We start from the raw sequence: 13,765 nt of genomic DNA on the forward strand, positions 1-13,765 counted from the left end.
TTTAAACAACATTCCCTCATCGTTCAGAGCGCTCCAGGCCTTTTTCACTCATATTTCGCATCCTTATACACATCCAATAAGTTAGTAATTTTTTTTCTACACTAGAAATTCTCTAGAAACTATTCACATGGCAAAACAACGTTTGCCGAGTTAGCTAGTATATATATATATATATATATATATATATATATATATATATATATATATATATATATCGGGAATCATCGAATCTAGATACTTAAAATTTAGTAGGAATATTAATTTTGCCATTTTGAATTTTGAATTTTTTTTCTTTTTTTTTTATTTAATGATTATTTTTTTATTTTGAAACTAACGAATCACAATTTTAAAATAAACATAAATTTCAAACATAAAAAACGAATTATATGTCTATTATTATTTTCTCAATTTTTTTATGCGGCCCACTTTCTGAATTGTCATCAACAGACTCGATAGAGTCTGGCGCCAAGTTCCGTTCTCAAGTCAGACTACCGAGTGTGTATATACCGTAAGCAGAACGGTTTTTTGAGGTTACAAATTTTTTTTCAAATTTATTTTGATTCTTTTTTATATGATATTTTATAATAGTAATTCATGCTTTTTATGACGTGTATTAATTGATTATTATCAATTATCTTTATAATTTCTATTTAAAAGTAATAAAAATAATCAGCACAAACTATAGCGACCCATATTTTTAGATTTTAACTTTTTTTTATGTAAAAAGCGGATGGCCAGAGACTGAATAATATAAGGATGCATGCTAATCTTATAATAGATGGGAAACTACAGTGAAAAAAAGATATTTGACAGCTTGCAATTACACACGCCAGGCGGCGCAAGAATAACTTTAACATGAACTATAAGTAAAAGGGATAGTTTGCCACCGGAGATGTATTAAATTAAAATTGTCAATTTTTGTTATAATTACAAAAAATACTGAAATCCGAACAAAAACAGTTTCACTGTGAAAAAAATCGTGCCAAGTCTACGTTCATAAGACTATTAAGAAAAAAAAATTGTATTTCTTTACAAAAAGATATAAAATAAAAAATAAAAAAATCCAAGTAACCGATATGATTATATATGATTTTCGAAAATTAAAAAAAATTTTGTTGTAAATTTAAAAACTAACAGAAACAATTTTGGAACGGATTTGGTGTGCGTCATTGTGTACTTCAATTTTTTTTAAAAGTCCTAGTAGATAGATTTTACGAATTTCATAAAAAGTGAAATATTTTGTAACCACGCACACTAAATACGTTCCCAAATTGTTTCTTCCAATTTTTAAATATTATTTGTATAGATTTATTGAATAATATGATTCATATTAACGTAAATATTACGATATTCACGTAATAATTACCGTAACTCCTTCTTTCCCGCTTCACAGCATTATTTATATTTGTAAAAATGCTTGCTGTAAGATGGACGGTGTAGCTTAATGTATATTGAATAAGCGAAAGAAAATTTAGTATAGACCGGATAGCTCAAATGGTAGAGTAGCCGACATGTCTTCGGAAGGTTCTGGGTTCGAATCCCAGTCCGTGCTATCTATTAATTTTTTTCTCGCATATTCTATAAACTCACATTAAGATGATCCTCTCCACATTCCTTTCTCAATCCTTTCCTACCAATATCCTGTTACGTGAATGTGGAACGCTTCTCGTAATAATTACCGTAACTCCTATTCTTTCCCGCTTCACAGCATTATTTATATTTGTAAAAATGCTTGCCGTAAGATGGACGGTGTAGCTTAATGCATATTAAATAAGCGAAAGAAAATTTAGTATAGACCGGATAGTTCAAATGGTAGAGTAGCCGACATGTCTTCGGAAGGTTCTGGGTTCGAATCCCAGTCCGTGCTATCTATTAATTTTTTTCTCGCATATTCTATAAACTCACATTAAGATGATCCTCTCCACATTCCTTTCTCAATTCTTTCCTACCAATATCCTGTTACGTGAATGTGGAACGCTTCTCGTAATAATTACCGTAACTCCTATTTTTTCCCGCTTCACAGCATTATTTATATTTGTAAAAATGCTTGCCGTAAGATGGACGGTGTGGCTTAATGTATATAGAATAAGCGAAAAGGAAATTTAGTATAGACCGGATAGCTCAAATGGTAGAGTAGCCGACATGTCTTCGGAAGGTTCTGGGTTCGAATCCCAGTCCGAGCTATCTAATAATTTTTTCTCGCATATTCTATAAACTCACATTAAGATGATCCTCTTCACATTCCTTTCTCAATCCTTTCCTACCAATATCCTGTTACGAGAATGTAGAACGCTTCACGTAATAATTATCGTAACTCCTGTTCTTTCCCGCTTCACAGCATTATTTATATTTGTAAAAAATGTAGAACAAATATAAATAATGCTGTGAAGCGGGAAAGAATAGGAGTTACGGTAATTATTACGTGAATTTTTAATACTTATTTGTTGTATGTAATATTACGGTAATTATTACGTAAATATGATAATAACAAATACTATAGCTAACCGGTCTATACTACAAAAATTATATCATATAGCTCATGGCGATGCTCAAAATACAGCTGATAGTGCCACGGCAGATTTTTTACATGATCAAAGGACAGAAAAAAAGTATCACTTACACGTTTTTAAGCAAAGTGATAATTCTTTTCAGTCACCTGGTAAGTTGATGATTAATAAATGTAATGATTGAAAGTTAGAATTCCTTGTAAGTTACTAATTTTGTTATTAATTTTAGAAAAACTCGTTTTTGAGGAAGATATTGATTCTGCTACATCTTAATCTATTGATAAAGCTCGATCAACATCTGATAATGTCGACTTACCACTCTAATGAAACAAAATTTACTATATAACTATTTTTTTGTACTTAATTTTTAGACCTAACTTTACCACCGAGCGCAAAAAGTACATCGGAGCAACCATTAAGTGGCGAAACATCGACATCAATGTCTCTGCCAAGCACATCCTCAATGTTTGAAGCACAGGGACGAAATTATGAAATGAAAAATGAGAGAGGAACAATATATATTCTAACGGAACATGTTGTTACTACTCTTGACAATTGTAAGATTTCTTATAGAAATTCCGTGAGAATAATATCAGCTGTGGGAGTAGACACTGATAATTTAATTCTAAATAAGACTTCGTTTAATGAACGTCGGTCGAAAATTCGGAAAGACGCTGCTGAACGGATGAAAAATTTATTTGGTGACGCTGAGATTGGAGCTGTGGTGGTTCATTGGGATGGAAAATTAATACCTGATGGACTATCTTGTAAAAAGGTTGACCGAGTACCTATAATAATTCGAAGCACGACTGTTGAAAGAATATTAAACGTACCAACATTACCGGATGGAAGAGGAATTACTCAGGCTCAGGAAATTTTCAAGAGTATACAAGAATCGGGGTTATCTCAAAATATCCAAGCAATTTGTTGCGACACTACAGCTTCAAATCTTGGTCATCGAAATGGAGCGGCAATCAATTTAGAGCAGTTGTTACAAAAAGATTTTTTGTATTTACTTTGTAGGCATCACATCTACGAATTGGTCTTGAATTATGTTTTTGTGACGAAAATTCCGGGAACTGATGGGCCAAACGTTCGTCTATTTAAAAAATTTCAAGATAATTGGAATCAAGTTGATCAAACTAAATATAAAAATGGTCTAACAGGAAATAAAATTCCTAAGAAATTGTTTACAAAAGTTGAAAAAACAAATGAGACGATCAAAAACTTTTTAAGTGAAATTTTACCTCGTGATGATTATAAAGAGCTTTTGGAGTTGTGTCAAATTTTTCTCGGTACGATGGAAGCTGATAAAATAAAATTTTATAAACCAGGAGCATTCCACCATGCTCGCTGGATGTCAAAAGCGATCTATTCTCTAAAAATATACATTTTCTGGGACATTTTTGAGGTGGATCCTGAAATACAACAAAGTCTCTCGGACATTTGTTTATTTATAGTATTTGTTTACGTGCCATTTTGGTTTACGGCACCTCTTGCAGCAGCGGCTCATCTCAAGACTTAAATTTTGTAAAAACTGTATATCAATATAAGACGATTGATAAAAAACTTTCTGAAGCGGTCTTGCAAAAATCATTTGTGGTATTTAAATGCTTAAGCTGCTGCTCTAGCTTTTTTTGATCCAACTATACGAATTTCCATGAAACGTAAAATGATTGAAGCATTAAAACGCCATGAAAATATGGATTTTGGTTTCCTTAAATGCTACATAGTTAACTCAGACAGTGAAATTATCAACATACAGAAAAAAGATATTGACTTTTTTATTAATTCTAATTCGTGAAAGTTTTTTGATCGATTCAACATAAACAAAAATTTTTTAGAGTTTGATGTTGAAAGATGGTCAACTAATGATGATTACTTAGAAGGTTTGAATGTTGTAAATAATCTGCAAGTTATTAATGATGTAGCTGAAAAAGCAGTTCAGTTGACTCAAGATTACATTAACATTTTGAGTACTAAAGAAGACCGAAAACAGTATTTAATACAAGTTGTACGTGAATACAAGAATACTTTCCCTAACGCTACAAAAAGCTGCTGAACAAAGAAACGTGACTAAAAAAAGACAAAAAAAAACTAGTAATCTATCGCAATATTAGTTGTAATGCAATGTTTCCATTATTGTAACTGATAAGATTATTCAATAAAATTTTTATGACAATTATAAATGAGTTCTATGATTATATCACAAAAAACTCCGATAAAACTAAAATAATTATGATAAAAATGATGAACATGACTTTAACTGCGTATAACTTTTAAAGGAATGTTTTAATTGAAAAAACCAAAGAAACTTTTTTTGTAGAACGCAAAATTTTGTATTAGAATACTTTTTTATCAATGCTGTAGGTTCATTTGCGTCGGAGATCAAAAATTAAATGCAAAAAGTACAAAAATCCCATGTTATTTAAATGGGAAAAGTTACATGATACGGGCACGGTTTAACTTGAAAATTAAGAGCTTGTTTACGCTGGATAATTTTTTTTAGGGTTAAAACTAAAACTTCAGGTGGCGGCAGCAAAAAAAAATCAACTTGGGAAATAACGGACACCCTATTATACATACATACAGACGTAGTGACAACATCGCAGGGGTAGTCAGAGAAGCTTCCTCTGACTTTAAAATGTCGAGATCTGATGAAAACTCGATTTTTGCAAAATGGGGTGAAAACAATAATTTCCCGATTTTTTAAAATCTTCGATTTTCTTAGTGGGAAGTTAAAAAACGACTTCCCTCAATTTTATACTGTACCGATTTCATATTATATCTTTATTTGTACCGAACTCTCTTCATTTCTAATGACCTACGCAGTGAGTTCCTTTTTCGTTCTTTAATTTCTCTTGGTATTTTTCTTTTATGTGTCCAGCAGTAATCTGTTATCATGTTAAAATTCCGATTTCCTTGATACCGATTCTCCATTTCACTTATGTCTTGATGAAATCGTTCTCTTGTTCTTCACTGTAGATTTTAAGATTTGAAAAAAAAATGGCCGAGGAAAGAATGTAGAAAGTGCAATATGAGATTCATTGTGCATCTGAAATTTAATTTTTCAGCAATTCTCTTACTGAAGTTTTGTAATTCTTGCTTTTATTTTTTCCCAAGACATTTTATGATTCATTAACCATTTACCAGCTGACCTTGAATCCCTGCAGGCAAAGAAAATTAAAGGAATTTTTACGATTTTTATCGTAATTTATCTTACATAGAATTGTAGTAACGTACTATACTTCTTATTTAATAGTTTTTAGGATTTACTATCGTAAATTTTATTCATTACATAATACTAGCAAGAGACTTAAAACGACCAATAGTATAGACCAAACTATACAAGATGTGTTAGTGAACTTTATAATTCAACTATTGTAAAAATTGACAGTCGGTTTTTTTAAGAGAAATTCTAGGAAGGGAGAAATTCTAGGAAGGGAGTTGGAATAATTGGTACCTCTGCAGTGACCGAAAAAACAAATCAGAATTTTCGTCCAAGAATCAAACCCAGAACTCTTAGTTGGTAGCCGGAGACTTTCCCTCTACGCTATCCGAGGTAAGCTACTATAGATGTTCTTCAGCGTTTACATAAACTTGGAGTCTAGCTCTGTGCATGGCCGACAATCACACTGATTGAAAAATATTACAATTCAACTATTGTAAAATTTGTTATTTCCATTGGAAAGATCTAAAGGCAGCACTCGAAATTTTCATCTAAAATATTTGTTAGTTACCGGTAGTACAAGTATAATCTAGCATTACGATAGTGGTTTTGGAAATTTTTGTAGAAGTTTTTTGCCGTGTACTCTTAATCTGAATCGTATGTCATCTTCTTCTTAAAGTAAAAGAGCAATATTCTGTTTTCTGGAGAGGGGGCCGGAAAAATGGTAGAAGGGGGCACTTGCCTACACTACCACAACTCAACTTTTTCTCATTCAGTCTTACAACGGACTTTGATTAGCTCTCCGTACTGAAAAAAAGTTAAAACTGACCCCAGCTGCCTTTTCACTATCGTCGATTTCTTCAACAAACTTTGCGTTGTCAAATAAAGTTCAAATTTGGGATCCATTTAAGATATCTTTTTTAAACTTCGCATCACTTTCCGCGACAAGTTTTTTTTTAAGTACTAGAAACAATCGCCATCTCTGTCCAGAGTTCTGATATACTGTTTTTTGTCTTACCGTATAATATCAGGAGTTATAAGACCCAGCTTGATTCACGGTGATCTTATAACATTGTGAATACCTGGATCAATATTTGCTCAAAATTTTGAATTAGTGATTTTTTCTGTTGCTACTATCCCATAAATATTAAAAGCAAGGATATTTTATAAACTCCGATATTTAGCTAAAATTAGTTGCAATTTTTAGATCAGCACAAAATTTCCATTTATGTTGCGAATACTCTGTTTTATCTAATTCAATCTGTAAATTTCCGTAAGTCTATTAGAATAGTCCAATGGGCTATTAGTATTGACGTATATCTATTTTCGTCATGAAGCAAGACAGCTTTGAGACTTCTTGTTGATGATTTAATAGAGTCTTCACTCATCGTCTCTTTAAGTGTTCGGTTTTAATTTATCAACTAAACCTTTAACTTTAGAGTATAATTCGGAAGAAATCATGTATAGTTCATTTCTATAATTATGAACAATACTATTTTTTTATACTATTGGTTTTCTGCAATTTAATCTGATTTTAGAGATATGACGATCTGAATAATCTCCATATTCAGATTCAGCGCATTGACATCTACACGAAACGTACTTAATTTAGATAAAAAAAAAATTTTTCGCCTGTATAATTTCATTTTCTTGCGATTTTTAGCAGTTTTTTACAATAACTTAACATTTTAGAGGTGTACGGGATAAAACGACTGAAAATTCGGATTCAGCGCATCGAAATACGTAACCCTACGTAGGTTCAGTCAAATGTAGAAGCCACTTTTTTTGTGTGCTGGTATAATTATCCGAATATACTTACATACAATTTGTTTTAAGATTCTTTAAAGATAAATAAAATATTATTTCATTATTTATTCGAATTTTGAATAATTCTCACTCTCCTAACATTTTCCTCAGAATTCATACACCTTTACGATATGCCTCTCTTCTATCAACGATCTCTGAATCACCGGCAAGTTTATACCATCATCTCTCTCCAGGCATTATGTCAGGTCGACATAAAGTAAACTCTTACTCTCAGTATCAAGCTAATCACGTCCGCCGTGACCACTTCGCAATCCACTTGCAATGTCAATCCTTAAAAACTAATGCAGCTCTTCAAAATTATTTCGAAAAACATGAAAAAAGTGCCGGGGAACTTCTTATGGAAAAATTTTCCATTAAAGACAAACATCAAGTTTCATCGAAAATAATATCACATACTTCAAAATCCAAATTATTACCGAGGGGGCTGCGAGATACAATACAAAGACGAATGACTCGAAAATTAATGAAAAAACGATTGTCATCAGATATTCAACTCAGTTACATACCCAAACATGAATCAGCAATTTCTCAAGTTCAGGCACAATTACTTGATAATCTTGTTGCCGAAGAGCAGGCTAAAATTAATGAAGAAAATACTTCTCTTTCAATAGCTAAAAATACATTAGAAGAAAATTTGTTGACGTCTAGTGAATTTAATCAAGTAGATGATAAACATTCCTTCTCTTTAGAAATTGATGATAAATTATTTAAGGATAATAACTTTAATAATAACAACAAAAAAACTGTCACAAATTCGATTTTAGAGACAAAGATAGAGAAAAATTTAGAAGATTTAAAAAACAATAGTAGATTTCCACCGTTATGTATTTTAGTTCAATCAAGAAACAATCAGCATACAGATGAATTATCAAATGATCATTCACGTAACAGTAGTTATTTACAAATAAAAGAAAATTTGATATCAAAAACACAATTACACGAACTACAAAGTACTTATACCCAGCAACAAAATACAATTAATATTGAAACAGTGCAGTTAAAAAGTAACGTTTGCTGCTCAGAAGATATTGACACTTGCTCTAAAGATATCATTGAAAGAAACATTGAGGTCAAAAGTGGAAGGGGTTCAAACAATCAACAAGGCATTCAAGCTCAGTATGATCCACCGTTTGAAAAGTTCATCCAAGCACAGCCAAAAAACAGGCAAGAAGATTCAAGATCACTAATTGTGTCAAAAAATTTGCAAAATCTCGTTGAAGATTATAGCGGACAATTGGAAATTGATAAATGCCAGAAAACTGCTAATAAGATTTGTAAGTTTCCTTTACAGGATATTAATCAAATGAACTTGGATGAAATAAAAAGAATATCAACAAACAGTCAATTTCTACTTCAACCTAGAACATCAAATATTAAGGATTATGGTGATTCAGAAGTTATAGTCACAGTAATTAAAAATAATAATAATAATCAACAACCCAACTCGATTGTTGATAGTATGTCAGTTTCTTCAATAGAAAAAATGAATGCAGAACAAAATGAGATTTCAAATTCGCGGAGAATATCTGATTATCATAATATCTTAGAAAAAGAAAGTACTGTTGATGCAAATATAGATGATTCAAATAAAGATTCAAAGAACAATCATACTCAACACAGTATCAAGGAATTAGAGTGTCATACATCGATGACTTTGACTGGCAGTGAGCGAATCACTAATGTACTTGCATTAGAAAAAAGTAGTGCTTCAAACCCTTTCGAAAAGTCAATTCATTTGAAAAAAAATTCATTAATACTTGAAAATTCCAATTCATTTTCTGGTCAAAGTTCTGCAGTGGTAAGTGAAAATCAATCATCCAAATGTGATACTGTTTCAGCGACTGGAAATTTAATAAGTAATGATAAATTATCGAAAACTTCACGAGAAAATTGTTTTGAAAATGAAAATCTTTATACTTCAAGTTCACTGGAAATTCAAGCTTCCCAAAAAAAATCTGAGCTTCTTGTTGACAACAAAAAGTTCAAGAGCATATCGTCGAGCTCGAACATTGAAAAGATTGAAGATAAAAAGGTTTGTTCTGAGAATTCAGATGAGCATTTGAATTCTTTGATTAAGCGCAATGTCATGTTAACACCTACATCAAAATCCGGGGAAACAGATATTAATGATGACTTCGATGCCAAATTAAAGGTTGATTCTATTGATGTCGATGAAAATAAGAAAAAAAATGAATTAAGTGACTTTCAGATAGAAGAAATAATGGAAAAAAATAAAACTTTATTGATAGAACGTGATGTGGAAGAAAAACCGACAAAAAATTTGAAAATCATGAGGTCAACTACAAAAAAAATTAAGAAAAGTACATCTGTCAAAAGGGATCAAGAAAGTCTGGCTGAAAACGTAACTGATAAGAAACTTGATGAAGTTACTGTATCATCTTTGGCAATTCTTGAAGAGTCACCATTATTATCCCAATTTGTGAATGAAGAAATCGAAACGGCTAACTATGATCTCAACACTCCAATTTCAAATAATCAAGAGAGTAATGATAAAACTTCGTATAAAGATAATACATTCTTGATAGAATTTATAGAAATACAAGGTAGTTTAAATAATAGTAATAATGAAATAGTAGAATATTTTGACATTGCTATCGATAAGAATTCAAAAAATTTTTCAAATAGTCATCAAACGGCTGAACAGAATAAAACTCCACGATCACAAAAAAAATCAACGCATAAACCGTCAAAACAAAACGAGCTGATTCAAAAAAACATTGTAGCAGATAAACTGAAAGAGAAAAATGTATCAATACCAAAGAATCGACCACTTGATCTTATAAAAATGTTTTACATAACTCCTGCATCATTATTGACCGCAACTCCAAGGGATTTGTCAACTGTTCGGCGAGCTAAAATAAAAAAAAAAAAACATGTCGGATGTTCGTCATCTACAAATCATAATTGTACAGAAAGTGATGAAAGTATACAAAGCATAGCAGAAATGAAACAAAAAAGGAGAGATTCATCGATTAGCAATGAAAGGCCTAATGAAAAAACCTCGTTTGAACGGAGTAATTACTCAAGTCTTGATGGCTCACCAACTTTACCAAGTACACTCATTTTACTATCTTATTTTTATTCTTGTAATTTTTAATTTTTTAATATTTTCTAAAAAGTATAATCGAAAAAAATTTTGATGATTTGGTTAATTTATCGAGCATTCTATGTTAAACCGAAAATTAGTATACATTTCGGTGGGTAGTTGTCTCATCCTAAGAGAATAGCTCGGTGAAAAAAAAAAATTTGAAAAATTCTTTGCAAAAGCTATGCGAAATTAAAAATATCACTATTTATAAAGTATTTCCTATTTATTTTCGAAATATCCGGAGAAAAAAATTTGCCTAGTCACATAAAGATAATTCTCTTCATACCCAGACAAGAGATTACGACTAGTCCAGGCTTGGCTCAGGCTCAGCGCAAAATTGTAAGACTCTGGCTAAGGCCAGAGCTAAGGCTTGTAAACAAGCTTTGGCTCAGTCTTGGTAGCAGTCTGGAGTGATGACAGGGTATAAACCTTGGTGGCCAAGTCTCGCCCAAGCTTGTTGACCAAGACTGGCTCAAGCTATTTAATAAAGCCTGGCCCAAGTTTTGAAGCAGAAGCAAGCCCAGGCTTATTCACCACTATAAAATTTACTAAAAAAATTATAAAAACGGTTGACCCTGAAGGCCATCCCTGCAACTTTCCGCTAATTCCATACCTAGGCGCTTAAAATTGCACCTATGACGTTTTCGAGCTCTTCGAGCTCAAAAATACAATTTATGTGTTATTTTGAGCTCTCCAAGCTCAAAGAGATAGCTTTGCTATGCTTTTGAGCTCTTCGAGCTCAAAAGTTTTATCAAAATTCGATGAAACACGATTTTTCTAATTTTCAAACTGCTGTAACTTTTTAATAAATTAACCGATTTTCACGCGGTGGGAGGCGATCGATGTGGTTTTCTTGAGCTCTGTAAAAGATTCTACAAAAAAATTGATCTGATGAAAAACTTCGGAGTTATTACAAAAAAACACTTTTTTCGATTTTTTTTGACAACGATATCTCACGAACGCATCGACCGATTCTGACGCTCTATATGGCGATCGATGCGAGATTTCAAGGTTAAAAGCTGATTAGTTTTTGAAGTTGATTCGGAGATATTAAAAAAAAATGAAAAAAAAAAAACAACTTTTTTTGTCACTTTTTTTGCAATTTCTCGAAATCTACTGGTCCAAATCAGTTTGAACTTATAGGAAATCTAAGTTTGGCAAAGCCCTTTCGAATGACACCAACCGCGATGAAATCGGTCAAGCCGTTCAAAAGTTATGAGAGGTTTACACATACACACACACACACACACACACACACACACACACACACACACACACACACACACACACACACACACACACACACACACACATACATACACACACACACACACACACACACACACACACACGCACGCACACACACGTACAGACATAATCGTGAAAATAGTCAGGAAAGCTTCCTAAGACCTCGAAACGTCGAGATCCGATGAAAACTTGATTTTCGAAAAACGGGGTAAAACCAATAACTTCCCGATTTTTGAAAATTTTCAATTTTCTTAGCGGGAAGTTGAAAAGTAGATTATGAAATATACTCCGATTTTAATTATTTTATGATAAACGAAATGAGTATTCAGAATTCAATTTCGAATGAATTGAATCCTTTGAAATAAAATAGTAAAATTCGACGACAGGGTTGAATTATTTTATGTAAGATGGGTAGTTGTTAATTGAAATGATAAAAAAGGAATTTTTTAATTGCTATTTATTTTTTTTATTTTTGATATAGCGCTAGCGCAAATTCGTAACGTTTGGCTCTTAATTTAGACCTAATATCCGTTATTTATAGAAATAAATTAAAAATCGCATTTGCCTTAACCCTTTACGCTGTACGACCTAATAGTTGATGCATATCTCATCAGCTTTATCAGATAATTCTTTGTGATGACAGAGCGTGATGATTTATTATTTATATGATTTATGCTATTTAATATTGTGTTTCGATGAAAATTAACTAATTTTTACAAATTTTTATTATTTAAAAATATACAAACGAGCGATTATAATTTAATATATATTAATTAAGGACGTCGATTTTAAACATAACTTCTCAAACGGATTATGAATTTGAGTCAAGATCTATCATAAACACTACCTTTTTTATACTAGGTCAACCAGTCTTGGCCCAAGCTTGGATAATCATTGGAAAGACCAATGTTAGACTCCTCAGTCGTGACCGAGACTCGGGTAACCATTGGGTCAGCTAAAGCAGGGTACCCTTGTCTTGACCTAAGTTTAGGTTGCCATTGAACGGCCAAAGCTAGGTTGCTCAGTCCTGGCCCAAGTCTGGGTTCCTATTGAATGACCAAGACAGGGGAACCCAGTCTTGGCCCTGGCTTGGGTAATCATTGGGTTGGCCAAGATTGATTTCCGTTTTGACCTAAGCATGGGCCAATTAAGGTGTGCCAAAGCTGGTTTCCCAATGCTGACTCAAGCCCGGCCCCGTTAATCAACTCTAGGAGCTCCTGCTTGGGTATCTGCACCGAAACTATAAATTTTTGGCCCTGTTATAAAAACAAGAAGTGTGAGTTCTTTCTTATGGAATAATGTCTACAAACAAATGAACAGCTTGACATTTGCACTAATTTTTCCATGACGAAAATAACACATCCGTGTGAAAAAGTTTTGGAATTCTTCCGCAGATTCTGCCAGGAATTTCTGAGGAATTCATACTTTGACACAAATATCAATACCAGAGGAATTCCGGATGAAATTATTAAAAATGATCACCATTAGAAAATACATAAAGTAGTAATATGGATTTACGAAATCATGATGTGTTGATAAATGCATTACAGACTTCTCAAGTTTTTTTGGGAAAATCGGGAGGAATCCCGGTAGATACTTTCCAAAATTTTTCCGGAAGGCTTGCGGAATTAAGACTGAAAGCTAGACTCCACAGAGTTTCCTCCGGATTTTTCTGAAAAACCTTGTGAGAAATAATAAATATATTATGATTTCACGAATCCATGTTATTACTTTATTTATGTTCTAACGATGACCATTTTCTACGATTTCATCCAGAACTCCTCTGGAATTTGTATGTATATCAAAGTACGGATTCCCCAGAATGTCCTTGCGGAATCACCGGAGGAATTTCGCATTTTTCTTGTACGGGCAAGTTTTAAACTTTTGGTTACAAATATTAAACGC

General features: G+C 32.4%; 1 protein-coding gene across 1 annotated transcript in view; it reads left to right on the forward strand.

The window, feature by feature from the left end:
- The window catches only part of LOC123261103 (putative leucine-rich repeat-containing protein DDB_G0290503), a 142,699-nt gene extending 131,681 nt beyond the window's left edge, over nt 1–11,018 (forward strand). The window contains exons 2-3 of the mRNA XM_044722596.1: nt 7,594–10,577; nt 10,903–11,018. Of these exons, the coding sequence (XP_044578531.1) occupies nt 7,594–10,577; nt 10,903–10,955 (3,037 nt within the window). The 3' untranslated portion in view covers nt 10,956–11,018. The remainder of the gene's footprint in view (nt 1–7,593; nt 10,578–10,902) is intronic.
- The last annotated feature ends 2,747 nt before the right edge of the window (nt 11,019–13,765 follow it).

The sequence above is a fragment of the Cotesia glomerata genome, linkage group LG3 (assembly GCF_020080835.1).
Source record: "Cotesia glomerata isolate CgM1 linkage group LG3, MPM_Cglom_v2.3, whole genome shotgun sequence".
In the NCBI taxonomy this organism is placed as follows: Eukaryota; Metazoa; Arthropoda; class Insecta; order Hymenoptera; family Braconidae; genus Cotesia; species Cotesia glomerata.